The sequence below is a fragment of the Chiloscyllium plagiosum genome, chromosome 3 (assembly GCF_004010195.1).
Source record: "Chiloscyllium plagiosum isolate BGI_BamShark_2017 chromosome 3, ASM401019v2, whole genome shotgun sequence".
Classification (NCBI taxonomy): Eukaryota; Metazoa; Chordata; class Chondrichthyes; order Orectolobiformes; family Hemiscylliidae; genus Chiloscyllium; species Chiloscyllium plagiosum.
The window spans coordinates 79,777,683-79,802,141 of record NC_057712.1 but is presented as its reverse complement, the minus strand read 5'-3'; the positions used below and the strand labels follow the sequence as shown (position 1 = coordinate 79,802,141).

The window sequence follows — 24,459 nt, the reverse complement described above, 5'->3', positions numbered from 1 at the left end:
CACTAATTTGGACACAGTTGTGAGGATTAATTATGTGTTTTTTTTCCCCTCAGTAATTAAGACATGGACTTTGACTCTTTAGTTATTTTGACTGCAGTTTATATGTAGACAGAAGGTAACCCCCACCCTCCTCTAGCTTATCTCTCCACGCTTCAGGCTCTCTGCCTTTATTCCTGATGAAGGGCTTTTGCCCGAAACGTCGATTTCGTTGCTCCTTGGATGCTGCCTGAACTGCTGTGCTCTTCCAGCACCACTAATCCAGAAGATAAGTTGTGACAAAAGTGGTCTCTGAGGATGGGTCCTTTTAGTTACCAGGCTGGAATTTGCCCAGCCTGAAATGAAAGGGAACAGAGATTAGTGGCAAACAAACGAGCCAATCAAGGACGTCCCCACCTGTGTTTCCATCAGGTATCGTTTTCATGAGAACCAGGGAAGGTCCAAGTCCTCTGTGGTTCTACTCCTTTGAATAAGCTCGTAACATTATCGTGGGGTGGCTTGCAGCAACAAGTCTGAGTTCCAGAAACTCTCGAGTTTTCTACCAGTTATGTGGAAGCAAGAACAATGGTGATGGAAGCCAAAAGACTTTTAAAAGGCAAGTAAAATGGTTGCGACTATTTCATGTTTCACATAAAATTACGTCTTTTTTAATTGAGTCATGATGGTGCTGTGAGTGGAAGATTTCACAACCAAGGTATTTTCCAAATGTTATGCTGCTATTGTTGAATGTTCTTGTAGGTTGAATGATGTGGTGTGTGACAAGGAGAACAATTAGCTGCTAACAATGAACAATAAGCTTGTTGCTGCACCTCTATTTGGACAGTTGAAGAGTAATGCCTGAGCATTTGCTTAACCATCCTTTCATGTGGAAATATGAATAGCTGCAGTCTAGCAATTTTTTTCTCATGGAAGAAGTGAACATTAAACCAGATTCTTTCTGTTAGCTATTTTGCTACCTGCCAACTGACAAGCTGCCAAATAAAAGATTGTAAACAGTCAGAATGGTCTTTTCACACATCTAACCAAATTGGTGCCAGTTACAAGAGATCTTCCATATTTGCTTTTAGAAACAAGTTTAGTTCACAAGTCTGCACAATAATTTCTTTTTCTGAGGTTTGATGATTGTGACCTTAAACATTACAGGTGTAAATGATACTTACATGTCATGTAGGAATTGATGTGGAGCTTTTAATCTGCCTGTTTTAGAGTCAGCCCACCTCCTATCTCTTATCTGCTGACAAAGGCAACAGACTCTCCTTCTGGCCAACTAAAACCACCATCCTGGGAAAATCCACTTCCTTGGAGGCTGGTGGTAGAGGTGGAATTGGTCCTACCTCCTGACTCCATCTACAATGGGATAATCTGCCCCTAGGTACCTGGGAAAAGAGGGTGTTGACTACTTCAACATTTTTCCTTCTATGTTCTGTTGGGGTATTTGGTACTACATGGTGATCAAGTCAGATAAGACATTAACATTCTTCACCAGCAGGGTGGTTGTTAAGCTCAGGAAGTCTGCACATTGCCACTCTTAATCTGTATTCTGCAACTTACTCATCACAAATGATGAATTTTACCTGTTGTCGGTTTATAAATGTGTGTAACTTTGAAATGTTTAAGTATGTAAAGCTATTCAATCTGTTAAAAATCACACAACAATCAGGTTATAGTCCAACAGGTTTATTTGGAAGCACTAGCTTTCAAAGCACTGCTCCTTCATCGGGTGGTTGCCAACATGATAATTTTCATAGGGTTGTGTTAAATTTAGAAGGGAAAGACTAAGGCAATAGGACAAACTGGTGGCTCTTTCAGTGAGCTGAGCCAGGCATAATTGGTCCCTATAGCTTGCTTTGGTTTTGGCAGACTAACCAGTAGAAGCCTGCGGTTGGGTAGTTTGCTGCTAACAACTGAGTCTTACCAAAGAGACTCCTATCTTAAATGGGATGGAGTTTATTGCATCGTAATCAAATGCAAATTACTTGAATAAAATAAACTTTTTCACGGAGATTGTGAAGGGACCTGAGGGTACCTTCGCTCCAAAAATTCCATAATGTTCTGCCTTGCTTCAATCCAAGCTTGCATGGAACTTTTAATAAGATTGGATGGAGCTTAATGCAGTCTCCAACATTAGCCCTGTCAGAACCATTATCTTATTATACAATACTTTTGTAGCTGTATATTTCCATGACTAAAAGATCCCATTCTGCCTAAAATCTATTGAAAGATTGAAAATGATCAGAAATAAATAATTTTTCTTAAAGTCAAGTAACATATGGTTAATCTTTCTCAACGTTTTAATGCATCAGCATCCCAAAACATTTAATTCTGTAGATTAGAAATTTGTTTGCAACAAATCCTTTGTACACAGAGTGTGTTTTAGTCTGCCTCCTTACTTAAATGATTGGAGCTTGTGGCTCACTGTGACCAGAATACTGCTGACTGGATGCCCCTCACTTGAGCTGTAAAGGCAGACAAGACCAAGACATGTTAGAGAATTGTATTACTGTACCCAAAAATAGTCATAAATTGTTTTGGGTATCAGAAAAACTGAGTGGGGGTAGGGTTGAAAATTTGAATTCCCACTTAGAAACAGCAACACACAAACTGGCTCAGGTTGCTGCCCCCCCCCCCCCCATACATGTCCTGTGACATCGGAGTCCCCATCGACAGACCTAAGGAAAGTTTATATTTATGTCTCACACTATTTTGTCAAGTCAAGATTTTAGAATCCTTTGGAAAACTGGCCAAGAAACAGAATTTGCAAACTTTTAAGAAGCCTGCTGAGAAGATGGGAACATTCAACCTTTTGACAACTTCAAGTGTCACTATTAGATGCTTTCTTCTATGTTAAATGTGTTTTTATAGCAGTGATTATCATAATACTCTACCGTTGAAAGAGTAAGTTGACCATTGACAACCATTTGTTTAAGTGTGGTGATGCTTTACAGTATATTTCCTTTATGTAAAATTGCTATTGAGCCGTTAGAACTACAGGACACAGTGGTGGAAACTCTAGTGTCTCAATAAATGGCTTGACAGGATATGCTGAGATGTTGTTTGACTAACCAATTTGATTTTACCAGTCTAAAAGAAGATTAAAGACAATTATGATTAATATGCTACCATTTTTAACATGCCCTCATTATCTCCTTAGTCATAGAGTCATAAAGTCATGCAGCATAAAACAGGTCCTTCGGCCCAACTCATCCATGCTGACCAGGTTTTTTGGTCCCATTTGCCTTGGGCCCATATCCCTCTAAATCTTTCCTAACCATGTACCTGCCCAAATATTTTTTAAATGTTGTAATTGTACTTGCCTCTACCACTTGCTCTGGTAACTCACTCTGTGTGAAAAAGTTGCCTCTTGAGTTCCTTTTAAATCTTTCCCCTCTCATCCTAATCCTATGCGCTCTAGTTTTGGACTCCCTGACCCTGGGAAAAGAACTTGGCTATTCGTCTTATCTATGCCCCTCACGATTTTATAAATTTTATAAAATCAGCCCTCAACCTGCTTCATTCCAACCTTCCAGTCTTGGTAACATCCCTGTAAATCATTTTGAACTCTTTCCAGTTAAAAAACATATTTCCTGTAACAGGGTGATCAGAATTGTATGCAGTACTCCAAATGTGGCCATACTAATGTCTTGTACAGCAGTACATGATATCCCAACTCCTGTACTCAATGCTATAACTGATGAAGACAAGTGGATCAAGTCCTGTGTACCTGTGATGCCATTTTCAAGGAACAAGGTACCTGTGCCCCAATTCTCTCTGCTTGACCATACTGCCCAGAGCCTTGCCATTAACTGTGTAAGTCCTGCTCTTGTTTGTCTTATCAAAATGCTAGACCTCACATTTACCATTAAACTTCATCTGTCATTCCTTGGTCCACTGACCCAGTTGATCAAGATCCCATTGTATTCTTAGATAACCTTCTTCACTGCCCACTGTATTCCTTTGATTACTCCTGATTATCTCTGTCCTGCAGTAAAGCTACTTTGAGGGGGCATATAGACTATTCTCTCCAGCATCTTCTCCCTTATTATTTCTTCTCTCCACCCACATGGATTCTATATCTTCAAATCTAAGATTATTTCTTGCTACTGCACTTATTCCATTTTACCAGAACAAAGTTACCCCACTGCCCATTCATTCCTGCCTGCCCTTTTGAAAACGCATGTACTCCTGTTCACAGCTTTGATCTCCTTTTAATCACATTCCTGTAATGGCTATAAGATCATACCCATTAACCTCTATTTGTACTGTTAATTCGTTTATTTTGTTCTTGATACTACATGCTTTTAAGTAAAGAGCCATTACTTTTGCCTTTTTATCATTTTCCCCCCTTCAACCCAATTTATTGTTTTTTTCTATTGTTGTATACTTTGTTCCTTCCTGACTACTCTTGGTAACATTTCATAAAAAGCTACCCTGCATTACTACCACGTCATTTTGCTTTGTAAGCCTATTTATCCCCTTTGTCTGGACACTGGCCCAGCTCGGTTCAAGTGCAGCCCATTCCAATGGAACAGCTCCCTTCTATTCCAGTACTAGTGGCAGTGTCCCATGAACTGAAATGAATGCACCCAGACCAATCTTTAAGCCAGGCATTGAACTGATTGACTTTATTTATCCTATGCCAATTTGTCCTAGACTGAGGTTGCAAGCCAGAGATCATTCCCTTGGAGGTTATGCTTTTTCATTTAGTTACTAACTGTTCAATTTCTTTCAGTGGAACCTCCTTTCTAGATCTATCAATGTTGTTTCTACTAAAATGTGGACAACAGTAGCTGCATCCCTCCCATCCATTCCAAGTTCTTCTCCAGCCCCGAGGAGATGTCCTTAACCCTAGCAAGAGGCAGACAACAGACCTTGGGACTCCTGCTTATTGTTGCAGGGAATAGAATACATCCCTCAAATTGTTCTGAAACCTAGCACTACCACATTCCTACTTCCTTCCCCCACATCAATAGCTCCCTGTACCATGATGCTCTGGTCTACTCATCCTTCCTACTGTCCCAACTTTCATTCACTCAGCTTGCATGAACCACCTAACCATTAAATATTTACAGGAGCTGGGGCTTCTTAAGTGTTACCTTGATTCACCAGACCTGTCTCATCTTCAGTCATACCCTCCTGTCTCTGATTACAGGACAAATTTGAATTACCTATTCTGAGGGCTGTGATCATCACCTGTAGGAAAGTGTTCAGGTAACTTTCCCCCTCCCCGATGCGACACAACATCTGCAACTCAGATTCCAGCTCCACAGCTTGGTTTCAAGGGTCCTTGAGCTACAAATACTTACTACAGATGTGTTTGGTCTGGATCACGTTTGTGTCCAGCAGCTCCCACATGTTACAGCAGCAATATATCACCATATTATATATCACAATATATCCTACTACCATCATATTTTATTTATTAATTAATTACTCTAGTTTCCCCACTCTCTGCACTTACTTGTTTTTTTTGTTTCTCTCTCGTATCAACCGTACAATAATACAAGCTATTTTAAAACAAAGTGATAAACAAAGACTAGAGACCTGAACACAAGCTCAAGTCCTTACTTTATTTTAAAGAGTAGAAATACTGACCAATCCTACTAACTAACAAGTTGCTTTTTCTAAGTTATTGCCACATTGTGGTTCATGATACCACTCTTCCCTGGTCCCACAGTAGTTAGGTTTCTCTATTCTCCCCTTATATCCTCCCCATTAACCGCTTACTCTGAAAATATTATTTCTTGCAGTAAACCTTACATAAAGCATCTGTTTCCTCCTCTGCACCAAAATTCCACTTTGAATCAAATTCCCAGATGTACTCACTTGGCCTCACTTACTGAGAACAAGTCTCCCTCACACTGATTCCTTACTGAAGCATTAGCAAAATATAAAATCTGACACTGTACCATTCTAGAGCATCAGTGGTTGGCTCACACAAATCCCCTCTCCAAACCTGATGGAGGAGATTGTTCTGCAATTGAGAGGCCAGCTGCAACAGAAGCTTTATCGTTCATTGACAAAAGGTTAATTTTGGAGAAAGTTATTGCACAAATGGGAAATATCAATTCACACTGATTCAATAATGGTGCTCCCATCAGTATATTGCGAAGTGCTCTAATTATCAGTGGGATTTCATCAGTGAAAAATGTAAAGTTTATCATTGCTAATAGCTCCAAGATGAAGAGTCAGGAAAAGAGAGATATAAAGATAAATCTTTATTCATGTTTGTTTTTTTTTAGAAGCAATGGAATCTTGAAATCAAACAAAGCCTCTTTTATATAAATAATTGAGAAAGATTGGTAGATAAAAGAAAGGAAGAAAACAAGTGGAGTGTAAGTTTGATACATCTTCCAGCCTCCTAAAAACGATCTTTGAGAAATCAAGTGGGAGTGATGGAAAAGGATTTCAATGACAGTGAGAGTAGGCTACATGAATCCGGTAGTTAGATCAACGTGAAGGTTGTTAGTGTTAATTAATACATCTACAAATGCTGATGGAGAATAAAAAACAGAGGAGGCCATAAAATACTGAGATGTGGAGAATGAGATGGGAGTGAGGGCATTGGAGGACTAATAGAAGTAGGGAACGGGAAATGAGTCACAGAGGGCTACAGCCCACAAAAGTATTTATTTTGATCAGGCCCTCATTTAGGAGCAAGTGAGTGTGACTTGGAAATGAAGTCCTATCTCCTCATCTTATGGTGGCATTAGTGGGGTTGGAGGAGATTATTGAGATAGGGTTTGTGGGGAAGGGTAGAAAGAAAAGTGGAATCTCAGTGCTCCCTACTACAAGATTATCTCAATAGGCCAGAAAAGTGGCAGAGGTCTAAATGGTTCTTAGAAATGGTTACAGCACTGAAGGTGGCCATATGGCCTATTGTGTCCATGCTAGCTCCCTGTGTGAACAACGTGGCTTGACTTACCTCAAATTGCACCCCTCACCCAGATTGCGTTTGTTTTGTGTTAAAGAGAGACAAGAATGTCTATCTCCAATCATTTCTGGTTGACAAAGAGTCAAGGGTTATGGGGAGATTTGGTGGCATACAGCAAAATGGAATTGAGGCCACAATCGATCGAGCATTCTCTTACTGAAAGACAGAGTGGGTTCAAAGGCCAAATGGCACACTCCTGTTCCAAAGTCCTTTGTTCCGATTAAACTTAATTGGCAAATCGCTACTGGCAATCCAGCATATTGTTTGATGATAACAGAAACCAAACACTCACTGACATTTCCACTTTCTGAAAAAGAGAATAGTTACCTTGACCAAATTTATTTGCCGTGTGAATTTCATAAGCTTCTTTATAACCGAGCATCCTGCAGACCACTTCAGCATCCTGTTTGTCCCATTTATCATCACACACTGTTCCCCAGAGCTGGTCATAGAAAACCTCCACCCTGCCTTCATGAGGTCCTGATCCATTCACCAGTCTTATGATAGGTCCAAGTTCTCCTAGTGAAAAGATTAACAAATTGATTAATATCCCATCAAGGTAACTAAGCCCACTGAGTAGCCAGCAAGATATAGGTAGGATTTTTTCAGATGACAGGAATTGGTGGGGTATCTGCCTGCCAGTTATAACAGACCCACAGCTTTTAATGCTCCAAGGAAATTTGATTAGATGTTTGGTCCTTTATCTCACCCTGATTGGTTGAGCCACATGCAGTAACAACCAACAATGCACTTGCTCCTTTTGTGCTTTCTTACTCTTACCACCCACATGGCCTCATTTTTAAAAATTTTTTTTCATGATATCGTCTCTCCTCCCCGATAGAAGTGATTCTTTGATCAATATTGTCAAACTCTTTCCTCTTCTATTTCCTCCTTTCCCCCCACCCACCTCCAATCTAAATACCCTATATACAGGAATGTTGAGCTCCAATTCTGCCAATCCAGCAGCCAACAATTGGTCACAGTCTAGATATCAGACACCCAATTGTCTACTTGTACTCTTGTTTGTCTTATTCTTCAGGCTTGGATTGGAACATTTCAAATATCGTTCCATTATTTACAAATGATTGCAATGAATGAAGAAACCACCAAAAATAGCCTATCAATTTAACATCAGTGCAGAAAATCCACTGAAATCTTTCCTAGCAGGCAGATTGACTGTGCACATGGAGAAATATGAGCTGGGCAAAGATACAGCATAGATTTGTAGTCTGACTAATCTAGTTGAACTATTTGTGGAGTTGTTAACACAAATAATTATTAGTCAAGACGAAAATGCAGAGTCTTGGAGGTAACTTTGTAATGCAGATCGGTGTTGGTTAGAATGTTAAAGAATAAAACAAAACAGGCTTTGTAGCTAATTAGCCACAGTAGATCTGTGACTAAAGAATCCAGAGAATGAACAAAATGTCAACGCGTAGCTCTGTTGGAAGTGGACATTACCATGCAATTTTAATTATTACAGTGTGGTCTCCACAGCTATATCAGCAATGTCTGAGCCACATCAGAGGCTGCCAATGTGTAAACATTTACAGGAATGGAACTGCAAGCTGCTGAACCTGAAACAATTCAATGGAGACAATGGGGTGTAATTTTCAACAAAAGAAACCCTTTTTACAGCATATGATCAGAGAATCACAGAATAGCTATGAAGGATAATAGGATTAACATTATCTGCACGTGTAATAATGCAATGCTGATGTCAATGTCACATGAAGAGGTCACACTGGAGTCAAAATATTAACTCTGTTTCTCTCTCCACTGATGCTGCCAAACCCACTGAGTTTCTCCAGTATTCTCTGAGTTTGGTTCACATGATTATGAAATGGAGTGGATGCTGTAACAGGGTCTTGTGTGTACAGGTCAAGCTGTAAATAGACTCAAACAAAGAAAAGACTTAAGCAGCAGTAATTTGAGAGACTAAATAGAGTTAGACACCACATATGCAACAAAACAGGATACAGAACAGAAGGTCATTTGGCCCAATGCATCTGCACTAGCTCTTCAAAGGAACAATTTATTTTGTGCCATTCACTGGTCTTCAGCCAGAGTCCTGTGCATGCTGTCTTATCAGATAATCATTTAATTTTCTCTTAAAGTTTCAATTTAATGCACCTCCACCCATTCTCTCAAGCATTGAATTTCTGATGCAAAAGTCTTACAACGAAAAATGTAATTCTCAAACGTAATTTTACTTCATGGGGCATGAACGTAATTATGGTATGTGAGTGCACGTGGTAGGCTGAGTATTTGTGCTCCCACAGTGATGGAACTATAGGCAGAGGGAGTGCCTGGAATTGGGCTAGAGCCTCATCGTTAATATCCTTTTTCTAATCATTCTTGGGATAGCGGTATGGCATGTGAGACCTGCATTTATTGCCCTTCCCTAATTGGCTGCAAATGGCCACTGGTGAGCCAGCTTGCATAGTTCATCCTGATCGGCTGGGTTTTGTTAATCTGTCCACCATCCTCAACAGGTTGGCAAGTGTAGAGGCTGGTGTGATTTGAGGAAGTCAATAGAATTATTTGAATTGTGCTTATGCTTGGCACAAGCAAATGAGTAAAGGATGCGGATCTGTTTTGGTGTTGTTGCAGGAAGAATATTCCTCTTTGATTTGAGCCAAGGGATTATATCCAGTAGAGTCAGCAAATAGAGCCTTCAGTGACTGCCTCATTTGAAGTGTGATATTTCTGAGAATGCAGTCCTGCCTTAGTACTGCACTAAAGTATTAGTCTAGATTATATCAGAAGTCTATGAAGAAGATTTAACACACAAAACTTTGAATGTGCTACAATCTGAACTGAGTGACACTAATGGCAAAGGCAGACTTGTTATCTTTCCAAGCATATCAAAGACATTGAAGGAAGAATAGCCCAGCTTCCATTACTAGTAGTGTAAATTTCAATTTGATTCCTCACAGACAGTTAAATGCCATTATTATTAGAATTATTATTAGACAAATAATATGTGATCCATACTCAATGTCCACATGAAAAATCTTAAATTGTAAATGTGAATTATTTTCTATATGTGGGAGTTCCTGGCAGTATTTTACAGATTGTGATTAATGATTAACAGATGGTATTGTTAGAAATACTTTCATTTACAAGTGAAAGCATACCTACTGGGCCCCTTTTTATGATATCATGATGGAAAAATCCACATGCTGCATTACAAATCCAACTAAAGCGGCATTTATTTTTATTCATTCACAGGCTATGGGTTTTGCCGGCTCGGCCAGCATTTGCTGCCTGCCCCCAATTGCCTTTGATGGTGAGTTGTCGCCTTTGACTGCTGCAGTACACATTGAATGGTCTAACCCCACAGTGCTGTTAGGAAAAAGTTTCAGGAATTTGCCCAGCATTACAGGTAATCAGCATGGATTTGTAAGAGGGAGATCAGATCTGACTAATTTAGTTGAGTTTTTTTAAAAGGTGACTCGATATATAGATGAAGGTCATGCAGTTGATATGCTTTACATAGACTTCAGTAGAGACTTTGATTGAGGTGTACTAAGTTATGAATGGCATGGACAGGGTAGGTCATGAGAGTCCTTTCCCTATGGCAGACGTGTTTTAAGACCTGAGAGCATACATTTAAAGTGAGGAGTAAGTGGTTTAGAGGAGATCTGAGGAAACATTTTTCTCACCCAGAGAGTGGTAGAAATATGAGACGTGCTGCCTGAGAAGGTGTGGAAGCAGGTGTTCTTGCAATATTTAAAAAGCATCTGGACAAGCACTTAAAATGCAATGGCATAATCAGCTGTGGAACAAATACAGAGAAATGGGAATTGGTGTAGTTTAGACATGAAAGGCCTGTTTCTATGCTATATGACTATGATTCTAATAGCAAAGCAACAGCAACATATTTATTGCCAGGGTGCTATTTGGTTAGGAGAGGAATGTGCATGTGGTTGGTCATTGTCTTCTAGTGGGTAGAGCCCATGCTTTTGGGTGGCGCTGTCAAATAATCTTGCTGAGTTGCTGCAGTGGATCTTGTAGCTTACACACACACACACACACTACTGACACTTTGTGTTGATGGTGGAAGGAGCAAATGTTTAAGCTGGTGAATGGGTTGGCAACGTTATCAAAATGTTTGATCATTAGTGGCTACTTCTTTCCAGGCAAGTGAAGTTTATTTCACCATTCTCCTGACCTCTGTGTTGTAGATGGCAGATGTTTCGGGGTAGTCAGGAGGGGAGTTACTCACCACAGAATTCCTAGCCTCTGACCTGCTCTTGCAAGTGTCGTACTTTTATAATTGCTTCAGTTAAGTTTTTGGTCAACATCAAATCCCAGGATATTGATAATGGGGGATTATGGAAGTGAGATTGAATTTTAAAGGAAGATGGTTTGATTTTCTATTGATGGTTCTCTTGTTTTTGTGGTGTGCTTGTGAAAATTAAATTACATTTAATTAATAAACCCGGAATTGAAATGTCATCTCAGTAATGGTGACCATGATCTATTGTTCACTCATGCCTTTCAGGGAAGGATGTCTCCAATTCTTACCCAATCTGGCCTATATATGACTCCAGACCTTCAGCGATATAATTGTTTCTCAACAGCTCTTTGATAAGGCCTGGCATATTACTCAACAAATACTGGCATTGCCCAAGGTACCAACACCCCAAGAAAGAAAAAATAGAAGTAAAAAAGACTAAGATTGTTGGGACGAGATGAACTCCTGTAACAACATTCTGGGATGAGATGATTGACCTCCAACAACCATAATATGAGCTAGATATGATTCCAACCAGTGGACAGAATTCTCTCTGTTCCCGTTGATACATGTTTTGCTTGAGATCCCTGATTTCCCACTCAGTTAAATGCTGCCTTGATGTCATGAACACTCACTTTCACCCCGTGGTGCTGAGGTCTGCTCTTTTGTTTATTTGTGGACCCAGACTGTAATGAGGTCAGGAGCTAAGGAGCGTTAATGGAACCCAAACTGAGCATTAATTAGCATACTGTTTTTGAGTAAGTGTTTTTTTTGTTGTTAGTTCTGTTGATGAGTCCTTCATTTTACTGATGATCTAAAGTGGATGGGACAGCAGTTGACCTAGTTTTTGTGAACAGGACACTTTTTAGCTTGGTGGCACTGCGAGGACCGAAGAACTGCTAACTCTTAGATTAACAGGTGGCTTTTGGAGGCAGGATGTTCTGTGTTGGTGTGAATTAGAGGTGCAGAGAGCCATGACTACAGGCAATTAATTACACAAACAACATAAAATTGAGTGTGGCTTCTAGGCCAATGGAGAGGTTTGGCCCTGGACCTTCTAGCCATTAAGCACATAAACAAAAAAGGAGACACTGCCTTTGGAATAGAAAGAGAAAAAACTCTGAAGAGTTAAAAGAAGAAGTCAAGATATGATGCAAAGATATGAGCTAGATACTAGCATTTAGATGTAGTTGCATGACTAGTGCTCAGGGGATGGTTGAGACCTTCAAGTTCCCAGGAATAAATATCACCACAATCTGTCCTGGTCCACCCATGTTGATGCTATGGTCAAGGAAACACACCGATGACTATTTCCTCAGAAGGCTAAAGAAATTCAGCATGTCCACAATGACTCTTACCATTTTTAAAATAAATGTTCCATAGAAAACCTCCTATCCAGTTGCATCACAGCTTGGTATGGTAACTACTCTGCCCAAGCCCACAAGAAATTACAGAGAGCTGTGAGCGCTGCCCAGTCCATCACGCAACCAGTCTTCCTTCCATTGACTCCATCCATACTTCCCCCTGCCCCAGCAAACGGCATGGTGGCACAGTGGTTAGCACTGCTGCCTCACAACATCAGAGACCCGGGTTCAATTCCCGCCTCAGGCGACTGACTGTGTGGAGTTTGCACGTTCTCCCCGTGTCTGCGTGGGTTTCCTCCGGGTGCTCCGGTTTCCTCCCACAGTCCAAAAGATGTGCAGGTTAGGTGAATTGGCCATGCTAAATTGCCCGTAGTGTTAGGTAAGGGGTAAAATGTAAGGGTATGGGTGGGTTGCGCTTCGGCGGGGCGGTGTGGACTTGTTGGGCCGAAGGGCCTGTTTCCACACTGTAAGTAATCTAATCTAATCTAAAACAGCCAACATAATCAAAGATCCCTCCCACTCCGGTTATACTGTCTTCCACCCTCTTCTACTTTTCAGAAGATACAAAAATTTAAAAACACATACAAGCAGATTCAAGAATAGCTTCTGCCTCACTGTTTTTAATGAACCTCTCATATACCAGATTTACCACATTGCCACACAGTACTTGGGAGCTGTATTGGAGCAGTTTGGCTGGGATATGGCTAGTCTGGAGCACAAGCATTTAGTACTATTTACAGAATGTTATCTGAGTCAGGGCCTTTGCAGTTTCCATTACAGATGTTCAACAAATACTAACCGAACATATATTAACTCTCTTCGTTAAATGATGTCCAAATGAAAGAATGATATAATTACACCTTTAGGAAGAGAATATAAATACTTGTCTTTGTATAATATCTCTCAGGCAAGAAAACCACCAATCCCACCTCACATATCTTAAAGCGTTTCTTTATTTTATTTCAATATCATGTGTTGTGCTTCTTTCAGTGGCTTTTGATCAGGATGAGCCCATGTGTTGATCTTAAAAATATTCCAGGCAACAAGTTAAGGTGAAGTCAATTCCATAATTGCTAATTAACACTCAAAAATAGTGTACTCCAACATTTTCTGACCACAGGGACAAGAAGAATAATGGTGAAAACACTACCACATCCAACTTTCCCACAGAGACTTAATTCATCCTGATTTAATCAAATATTACTGTTTCTTCTTCACTGTTGGATCAAGGTTCTGGAATTTCCTGTGTAAATACCAGGGCAGCACCACTACCATAAGGATTCAACAGGTTTTGTTCAAGGCTAACCACCACCTTTTCAGTGCGACAAGGAATGGAAGATAGAATGCCTTTCAGAATTGTCTATGTCCAGATTTTGAAATAAGGAAGATGCAAAGAAAAATCTCTACATCTCAATTTAGATATAACGAAACTAATCCTCTGCATAAAGTTTAAAAAAAAGAATTTGCTGCAGCTCAAACAGAAGAAAATAAGTGCAACTTTTGTTCATGATTTTGTGACAAAAGCAGCAGAGTAGAAGTTTTTACTGAGCCTACGCAAAAACCATTTGAGTCACTGCCAATTTGTCTGCAGTAAATAAACTGGGAGAGCTATGTGAGAAAATTAACAATGTAGACATGATAGACTACATGATCTGATTGTGAGCTGCAATATTCTCTAGTTATGTAGTGATACATACCCAAGTATGGCTATGCAGTGTTATTCAGTAACTCATACCATTTGATTTGTTCACCAATAGAATTTACAGGTGCAGATTAAAAGCTCTATCCCAGCATGTCTAATGGGCATTTGTTACTACTGTCCTTTTTTAAAAGATTCACTCAGTGACTCACCTTGATCACCTTTCTCCCCCTTTTCTCCTTTTCTTCCTCTCTCACCTCTACGACCTTTAAAACAAATCACAAAAGAAACACAAATATTAACATAGAAGAATGCCCATGTTGTAAACCGATTGCTGTCCATAGCACTGGAATTATAAGTGCCCAATCAAAATACATGCAAATGAAGAAAGAAAGATTTGTAAACTGCCAAGATGGTTACATTTTCTGGATCAGTGGTGCTGGAAGAGCACAGCAATTCAGGCAGCATCCGAGGACAGGCAAAATCGACATTTCGGGCAAAAGCCCTTCCTGATGAAGGGCTTTTGCCTGAAACGTCTATTTTGCTGTCCTCGGATGCTGCCTGAATTGCTGTGCTCTTCCAGTACCACTGATCCAGAATCTGGTTTCCAGCATCTGCAGTCATTGTTTTTACCACCAAGATGATTACATTTGTTTGTTCTTCTTGGTTTGTACTTTGTTAGTGCCTGGTTTGGCTCAAAGTGAAGCTTTATTCTAAACTATTACTTATTATAAAATTAGAGCTTAATCTAGCCACAAAGTGTGTTGAATATTGCCAGGAATTGACTGTTATAAAAAACACAAAATATTTTATCTAAATCAAAAATTGCATTTAGTTGCACCAGTAGAATAGGAAGGGCATGGGTTCAAGTGAGTATCCCAAGCATAATAGGAGAGTTTATCATGTTACAATACTGAAGTTTAGAAGATTGGTGTATTTTGGAACACTGCCTTTCATTTAGGATAAAATGGAAGGCATGAGGTCTCGACCAAAGCCCATCCAACATTGGGCCTCATTGAGCAGACTACTAGCTATTAAAGGATAATTTAGAATGTTTTACTGAGAAGAAGCTGTAAGGTGTTCACACTTGGAGACAATGGCAGCGGCATTTGTAATAACAGTAATTAGACAAGTCCTGTCCGAAGTCCCAGGTAGGTGTTAAGAATGCCAGGATGTAAACAATTATACTTTAAACTGTGCATTTAATTGTTAAAAATGGAATATAATTGGAACATAAAGAATAGCTAATCAAGCTCCTAAGGGATCTCAGAAACTCAGACAAGTTATTCTGCCAGGATCTGTGAAAGAGAGATCAACTAGAGGCCAAAAGTCTCTCTGGTTCATTGCAGAGGAATGTGGGTACGAGCTCATGCTCAGATGAAAAGATTAAATTTGTCAGGATTTGCAAGAGGTTAGACAGAGAATCTCCAGTTAGAAACCCCACTATAAAAGATAACAAAATTTTCTGCTGTGTTGAGCAGTGTGATTGGGAAAATAAGGCAAGAATGAAAAGGTCAGATTCTTGATGCAAGAAAAATATTCCAATCATTCCCTGAGGGTTTAAATGTCAAGTGATTGAATCTTGCTATTGAGCGGTGACTATCTTATTTCGATGCATATGCACCTATTATTAGCTTATCTCTCCTCATTTCTATGCAGCTCCCAAATTTCCCTTCCCTCTCCAAGGAACTAGATGGCATAATTTGGAATATGAAAAGCAGTGTGGCTGCCTGGTGGTAGCAGCTCACCATTTGGTTCTCTGGGCTTTTAATCAACTCTACCTTCATCACCGTCCCCTGACCAATCCATTAACATTGTCCTCTTCCACAAAACAATACAGAGAAGCTGAATAGGCTGGGGGCTATTTTCCCTGGAGCATCAGATGTGGAGGGGTGACCTTATAGAGGTTTATAAAATCATGAGGGCGCATGCATAGGGTGAATAGCCAAGATCATTTTCTCAGGGTAGGACAGTCCAAAACTAGAGGGCATAGGTTAAGGTGAGAGGGGAAAGATTTAAAAAGGACCTGAGGGGCACCTTTTTCATACAGAGGGTGGTGCATGTATGGAATGAGCTGCCAGAGGCAGTGGTGGAGGCTGGTACAATGCATTATTTAAAAGGCATCTGGATGGGTGTATGAATAGGAAGGGTTAAGAGGGATATAGGCTAAATGCTGGCAAATGGGACTAGATTTGTTTCGGATATCTGGTCGCCATGGACAAGTCTGTTCCTATGCTGTACACCTCTATGACTCTTATGATTCACAAAAGTTGGCAGGCCACCAGACTCACTACATCATCAGAACTATTTTTGGACCAATTAACAGGTCTTATCAGCCTTTCACCTTGGAGCTCAGGGATACTTATGACTTGCATACTTTGTGTGCAGGGACACGCACATCTTACGTTGGAGCGGGGCTTGCACTCAAAAGGATTGGTTTCTGTCAGGGTTACATCTACCACAAATCTTTATGCTAATGGCTCATTTCAAGGAATTAGTGTGGACTCTGCAAGATGTCTCTCTATTTTTGGTCTACAACTACATCCAGAATGTCACTACCACATTTTCCCCACAGTCCCCTCTAGTTTATATCCTTCCCCTACAATGAGGAAGGTCAATTAGCTCAGGCAGTGGGATTCTCCAACATCACTGGTGCCCCCCACCCCCAGCCCTGGTGCAGGATCATATGGAGAGCACTCACTTTTCTTTGAGAGTGTCCTATCACCAACTTGCAAAGTTCATCAACTGAATTCTAGGAATGCTGAGCTTGTGAAAGATCATTGATGTGAGTTTTAGTGGTCTGTCTCAGCTATCGTGGGAGTTGCCATGATGTGTATATACACTCTCAGGTTCCTGCTTCTCTTCAAGATCCTCAGACTGTAATGGGATGGCTGTTGGGAAATAAGAAGTACTCTCTACAAACATAGCTGATGACATCTTTACATAATCCTCGGACTGATTCATACCAGAGGTACAACTCTACCCAGGGCCATAGTGGAATAGAGCGCAGGTCTCCTTAAAATAAGGGCCTCAATGCACTGCTCTAGGGGTCTTGCAGTAAAGTCCAGGAAGAAGGCACCACAATATTGGAGTATGCTGTGCCCTTCACAACTGGAGCCCACAAAGGCCACTTTATTATCCTGGATGCCCAAGAAATGTGGGATCAAATGCTATTCTGAGAATGAAGATCAGGACATTGACAGGATGGATGTTCAGGAGACCATGATAGGGCTGTGCATCATGGTACGCGAGAGGTCAAACAGAGCCTGCACTTTACAGGTCCTACTCAGTGTTTTGGAAAAGGGCTGCAATCAGTGAGACATAGCAGTAACATTACATTGCACCTGTAAATATGGATGATTTGTGGAGCAGAGGCACTTTTGCAGTTTCTGAAGAATGGGTTTAGTCTCATCAAGTTCATCATGTTAAATATCAGATTGAAATAAATCAGAACATTAATGTGCTAAGATGGGCTACTTAGAATGTGGAAAGCTAATAACATACCCCATGATCCCTTTTGTCCTTTGACAGAAAATCCAGGTAGGCCACGTTCTCCTGGATCTCCTTTGAGGCCTGGTATTCCAGGTGCTCCTGTCAAGCCAGGTAAACCTAAAATACAAAATTGCATTGTTTGGTGAGCAATGTGTTTATAGTATCACAAATAAAATGGGATAAAATCACAAAGAGGAATACACGAATACAATTTCTCACATTTTGAATCCTTCAATAAAGAAACTAGAAGAGTGACATAAATTATATAAGAACAAATTTACTCCCACACACTCCTCCACCCATCCTGCTTATCACCCCACCCGTCAGTTGTGCTAACATACAACTTAGAGTAAATACGTCTGAGTGTTCATTGCTTTGTCTACTTTAAAGCCACCCCACAGAATCACAGAAATTTTACTACAAGAGATCAATTTTACCCAAGGTTACATAGCCCTAGCACAAAAGTACCTTCAGAAGCTCTATTGGAATATTTTATCTTCCACTTACATCTTTAAAAACTATATTCAACTAATTACAAGAAATGAGCAAGTTACAATATGGGAAAATGTGAATATACAAATTAGGAATAGAAGTAGGCCATTTGTTCTCTTGTGCCATTTAATAAGATGATGGCTTATAAATAATAATTTAAAAGCATGTTTATGGAATAACTCTCATTTAACAAATTTACCATCAGGTTATTTATTTTGCATCAATTTAACATGCATTGACTGATTATAATATTTCCTGTTTGTGGAGGCTTTTGCTACCTTTGGAAGCTCACCTATTATCAATTACTATTAGAAGTACCAAACAATCCTCCTTCTTTAACTACTTTTTGGTATCAGTTGAGGAAAATTTGCTTTTGGAACTTGCAAGATCTTTTCAGTTAATAAAAGTTGGCCAGATCTTCTGGAGAAACTTCAATTTTCAGCAACATAATTTATATTTTGCTTCGCATCCTTTGTTGAACTCACCTTTTTTCCCAGCTACACCAGTGAGTCCAGGAAGTCCATCCAATCCGTCATCACCCTTTTCACCTTTTGGCCCAGGAGGCCCTAAAATATTGAATAGTCAATAAAGCAATTGAACTGCAGTTAACCAACCTATGCAGGTTACCTTATTTCATCAGGGAATTCAAAGTGTTTTGACCTGATCAGTTGTTTCAAAGATCACTGTACTTTGACTTTTTGTTGTTTATTGAGTACTCAGATTCAACAAGTTGTTGAAAATCATGTCCTAAGAAATGAAAATTTTTATTAAATAAATGTTTGCTTTCAGCAGCGAAATCACACATGCAGCCAGCACATATCAACTAAACAGAGGCATGTTTTCACCAGTAACCCAATAAAACAACAAAAAAGTGATAGTTTTATTTCTATGTTTTGGTTAAGATTAAAAATGATCAAAACCAAACACTGTAAACTGATGGCAGCTTTGAGGAAATTGTGATGTTGTAGTAGGGCCTACATGACACCTTCTATTTCCTTGCAGTTTTTATTCATCTTATCAATGGACTATTACTTAATGTTCAACACATACCTCTACAATTCTTCCCTGCATAATCTAATATTGAAACTTTTAATTATCTAATTGTATAGTTTTCTCTCCATAACCATCACATAAGCCATCAGTTAATCTATTCATTTATGCTTTGTTGTATGCATTATTTGTGGTGGAATTCCATAGAGATACAGTTTGTATTTCAAATGAACTGTTTCCATTTGCAAAGATCATTTTACTGTTTAACTTTGGCAATCTCCGTAAGCTTTTCTAAGTTTGTTTTATTGCCATATTTGTGGTTTCAAGAGAATGGTGAGCTGTCAGGCCTCAACTTTAGGAAGTGAAATTCTGCTACTTGTAAAGCACATGTACTTGGCTGTGTTTGTCACTAACAAGACACAAAGGAACAATATATGAACAAGTTAGTATAATAGGTGAAATTTAGCATGGTTTCCTTAAGGTCATGTGATATATGAGCGAAAAACCACAAACCAGTGGTTTAAATTATTTCTACATATTAAAGGCATGCCTCTTTTCAAGTTTCTATTGCTCTGAACAGTGCAACGTAGAAGAGGGTATTATAAAGACTACAGAGTTCAATTTAAGGTAGACAAATAATGAATTATCCCTGTTCATTAAGTAGCTGCTTTTAAAAGTTTTAATGAACGTAGTTAGGAAAGTGATTCCCTGCTCACAATTCTCACCAACTATGATGAGTACATAAGAAGATTCAACATAAAAGAGTATTTGAAAGTATCAACACAAAAGAGTTATATTCAATAATAACAAAATTATAAATGTTCTATAAATTAAAACAAAATATGGTGCAACTTTAAAATATTTAGTTCATGTAAAATACTTTAGCAATGATGTAGAAACTATTTGAATCTGCACTCATATCATAGGTATACCTCACAGGCACCAAAGTGGCCAGTGAGTAGTGTCAAAAGTGAATGTTCTGCAAAAGGCATTCACAACTAGAAGAGCTAATATTGTTTGAGAATCCCATTATACAGAATTCAAGAAATATGCTGTACATATGGTTTGAATAACAATCTTCAAAAGGATTGGAGCCTACCATGAAGATAATAGGCTTGTTGAAGTTACTAACCTGAATACTCCTCCATGTTTCACTGCAACGCTGAACATTGTTAGAATTCACTTGATGTTCTCCTCCTCTGCAAGTTGTCTACCCCAGTAATTGGGCCCCTCTCGCCTCATTGCCTCCTAACCCCCTCAATTACTTTCACACTCTGACTGTTTGCCCAATGCCGGTCACCTCCCACATTTGTCTAATCTCTTGTCCCTGACTCCAGATCACCCCCTCTCCCTCCCAATCAGCACATCAGGGGCTAAGGCTGATGAGCCACCCAATGTAAATAACATCATAATGTGCTGATAAGTTGCCCGGCACACCCTTTACTGTTGTATGTCCACAGCTTGCTGGTTTAAGTGAGTAAATCTTGAGTCTGTTGGTTATGATGCAGGTATGGTTATCTGTGCCAGTTCATTTTGACCTGTTGGCATAAAGCACTTTCGAAGTTACTGTTTGCTTTCATCAGGGCATGATCTCCTTACCAGACAGGCCTGTGCCTGTCTCCAAGGTTTCCCCACAATCAACCCTGCAGGTCCTGTGCATCATATCCTCAAAATACTTTCTCACAGTGATACAACATGCATCATTAAAGGTAGAATTCCAACTAAAAGATATGCTACTTGCACAAAATAAAGAAGAGAAAACAAAATAAAGAGAATGCTTCAAGCAACAAAACGACGGTAAAGTAAGGATATCCCTCATTATACCCTGTTATCTTTCATCACATTTATAATTTATCTTCCTTTGGGATATTATTAAAATGGAAGAATAAAAGGGAAACAAACTTCAAAGAATATTAAATTACAAACTTCTCATACCCTGCACTAAGGTAAGATTTTTCAGGGTAATTGAATGTTCCCAGTCTTTCAGTCTCAGGTCTTCTGTGACATTGCTGAGTATGGCTACCTCATCTTTCAGTTGTTTCTCTATATTTTGCTGAATGACTTTCAATATTTTTGCATCTTCTGACACATTTGCAACTTGTATTTGAAGCTGCAGTAGACTTGTATGGTGGATGCTTATATCCTCTGTGAAGGTGCCATTGACTGCATTTAGAGTCCAACGTGCCTCCTTTACCTGCCTGCTAAGATTTCCTACATTTGATGTTATTTGTTTCAAGTTTGCTTGTTGGTGTCGCAGTGTACCCTGTGCACTGTTTATACTTATAGACAAATTGTATATCTCTTGTCTATTTGTTGAACTGAACTGTTGTAAATCATCATCTAAATCATTCACAGATGCATTAATGTCATCCATGCGTGCCTCAAAACTCTGTAACTTGTTTTCCAGTTTCTGGACAGACTGACTCAGTTGAAGGAATAGGATTGTGTGATTCTGGAAAAGCTCCTGCAGTTTGAAAATATTATCCATGACATCTTCCTTGGGTGCCTTCTGCTCCATTGTTTGACGCATGTCTTTGAAGCCTTCACCTAAGTTTGTGACGTTTTCTGTTAATATTTTCCAATCAGAAGGTGGAGGTTGATATCTGGGAACTGAAATATATCAAAAGAGGTGTCATTTATAAACATCTTGCTGTCATTTGATCTTATATCTTTTGGATAAGCGTTTCTTTAAATTCTTAATAAAAGTGAGCAATTTGCAATTCATCAATTCATTTACTCTTCAAGCCAGAATCAAAGTACGTATTTTTATACAAAATAGTTTTAAAAATATGTTTGTCTCTGCAAAATTCATGAAACATATTGGACAGATCATTGAGAACTCATTGGCTTCTCATTAGAAACAGGTAATTATAACTCTTTTCTGCAAACATCTGATCAATGTAATAGAAAACATTTTGATTGTGTGAAGCTATTTGCCATGTCTTACATGCTTCCTCTTTTAAAGTAGTGATTTATACTGGGATAGAGTCTCACTAGTCTCTTCTGATGCCTCACTTATTAGCTGTTTTCATAGATGAACCTAATAATCAACACCAGTTAGAGCACTTGATTCTTGGAATCATGCAATCACAATTATCTGTCCAGTTTCTTTCATTTCAGCTATTGTGAATCATTTCATGTTACCACAAAAGCACAATTTTATCCTCCAGTAGCCTCAGTGCTCTGTTAGCTGAGTTCATCTAACTGAACATAAAATCATCATTAGAACTTCTTTAATCTTGTGGCTAAGAATCTCTTCATAATGAATCACTGGAAAAGCCTCATTGCAAGTGTCCTTTTCCTAATTTACAATAATTCAATTATGTCAACAAACTGTACCACACCGGTAGAGGATGTTCAACCCATCAAGCAGAATCTTAACATAAAAGTCACATCGTCATGGGACCGATAGTAGGTCAGAAACTCAGTTGCAATTGAAATGGGTTTGTCTGTCTCTTCACCTCAGCCATAGTATTGATATTCTACTTTCACATTTCATGACTTATCACTGTAGAAGTATGTGATGACGAGTTCAATGTGTCAAAGGAAGGGTTTCTATTTGAAAGGACCCAGGTGAGAATCCTAATAAGTGAAACATGTTGATGACTGATATTTCATAGTATGCAATGCAAGAGCCATTCTCTAATTGGTATCTAATATTATTCCAGCAGATTTATGATCTTATAAGAATATAAGATAGGCATTGGTGTTCAGGTCCATTGTAACCTGAAGGTGGCAACACAGGTCGATAGAGTTGCCAAGAAGGCATTTGGCATGCTTTCCTTGATTGGCTGGGATATTGAGTACAAGAGTTGACAGGTCATGTTACAGTTGTATATTTGGTGAACCTCCTCTGCCCCCTCTCCAAAGCATCCACATCCTTATGGTAATGTGGTTTGCAGAACTGTATGCAGTATTACAAATGTGGTTAAACCAAATATACAACTGTAACATGACCTGTCAACTCTTGTACTCAATATCCCAGCCAATCAAGGAAAGCATGCCAAATGCCTTCTTGGCAACTCTATCGACCTGTGTTGCCACCTTCAGGTTACAATGTACCTGAACACCAATGCCTATCTTATATTATCTTAAGATCATAAATCTTCTGGAATAATATTAGATACCAATTAGAGAATGGCTCTTGCATTGCATACTATGAAGTATCAGTCATCAACATGTTTCCCTTATTAGGATTCTCACCTGGGTCCTTGTGCCTTCTGACACTTTCGCATTTTTCTTCCTCACTATCGTCTACACTATCAATTTTGTATCATCTGCAAATTTTGTAATTGTTCTTAGATATATAAGTCTTTGTGGGTGGCACGGTGGCACAGTGGTTAGCACTACTGCCTCACAGCGCCAGAGACCCGGGTTCAATTCCCGCCTCAGGTGACTCTCTGTGTGGAGTTTGCACATCCTCCCCATCTTGCTTCCTATCCCTAAGCTAATTTTGGATCCAATATGCTATAATCCCTTGGATGTTGTGGTTGTTTTATAAACCCAACCAAAATTCATTCAGACGATGTATTGCATGTTTCCCTCATCCATCCTCCCTGTTACCTGCTCAAAAAGCTCAAACAAGTTAGTCAGATACAAGGGGCAGACTGTTCTAGGAGCCACATGGGCTTTAGCAAGAATTGTGCAAGAAGTCTGGTGAGACCTATCTTGATGGCAAGAGCATCTCGCTCCATCTGATATGCTTTTGTTGAGTCCCATGGTGAGCTTCTTGTCAGGTAATGGTTAGTTGACAATTAAGAGGGATTAAAGGTTGTTAAATGTCTTGCTAATGGCCCAACTCACCTCAGTAATATTTATCTTCCTATTTTCCCAAACACATCAAGCAAGCTCGATATCAACAAAACACAGCTAGGAAATAATCACAGCAAATGACATCAGCTCACCACATGCTCCATGCTGGCCTTGATGACAGTGGGTCAGGGAAGATTTTGTTGGTAATAGTAAGACTCGTAGAGCATAAGCCTTGGTGGGAGGTGGGTACAGTAGCAGAAATGAAGTGAGTGTCAAGTATTGGATAGAAAATGGCAGCACTTACACTGGTGAAGTGGAGAAGGTCATTGAACTTCTTCCTACTGTGCTGAACATTCCTCCAGCTGGCTGAGGCTACTCTAAACTGGGTGGCAGCTTTGGACTAGGCTGATACGGCCTGGCGTCCTCACCTGCTCCTGGAGGATGTGGAATTTCTACCTCTACACTACCTCATCCAGTAGGATCTCCAGGTCCCTGTCCACAAAGAACAGTGGGGATTTCCCTTGTCTAGTAAGTCCATTCCCAATGACTTCAGACTAAC

General features: G+C 39.5%; 1 protein-coding gene across 3 annotated transcripts in view; it reads right to left on the bottom strand.

Moving 5' to 3' along the window:
• scara5 (scavenger receptor class A, member 5 (putative)) overlaps positions 1-24,459 on the bottom strand; it is an 82,382-nt gene that overhangs the window by 18,681 nt on the left and 39,242 nt on the right. For all 3 annotated transcript variants that reach the window (XM_043685073.1, XM_043685078.1, XM_043685084.1), the window contains 5 exons: positions 21,084-21,758; positions 18,644-18,724; positions 17,679-17,783; positions 14,387-14,440; positions 7,256-7,447 (listed from right to left, as the gene is read on the bottom strand). In XM_043685073.1, the coding sequence (XP_043541008.1) occupies positions 7,256-7,447; positions 14,387-14,440; positions 17,679-17,783; positions 18,644-18,724; positions 21,084-21,758 (1,107 nt within the window). The remainder of the gene's footprint in view (positions 1-7,255; positions 7,448-14,386; positions 14,441-17,678; positions 17,784-18,643; positions 18,725-21,083; positions 21,759-24,459) is intronic.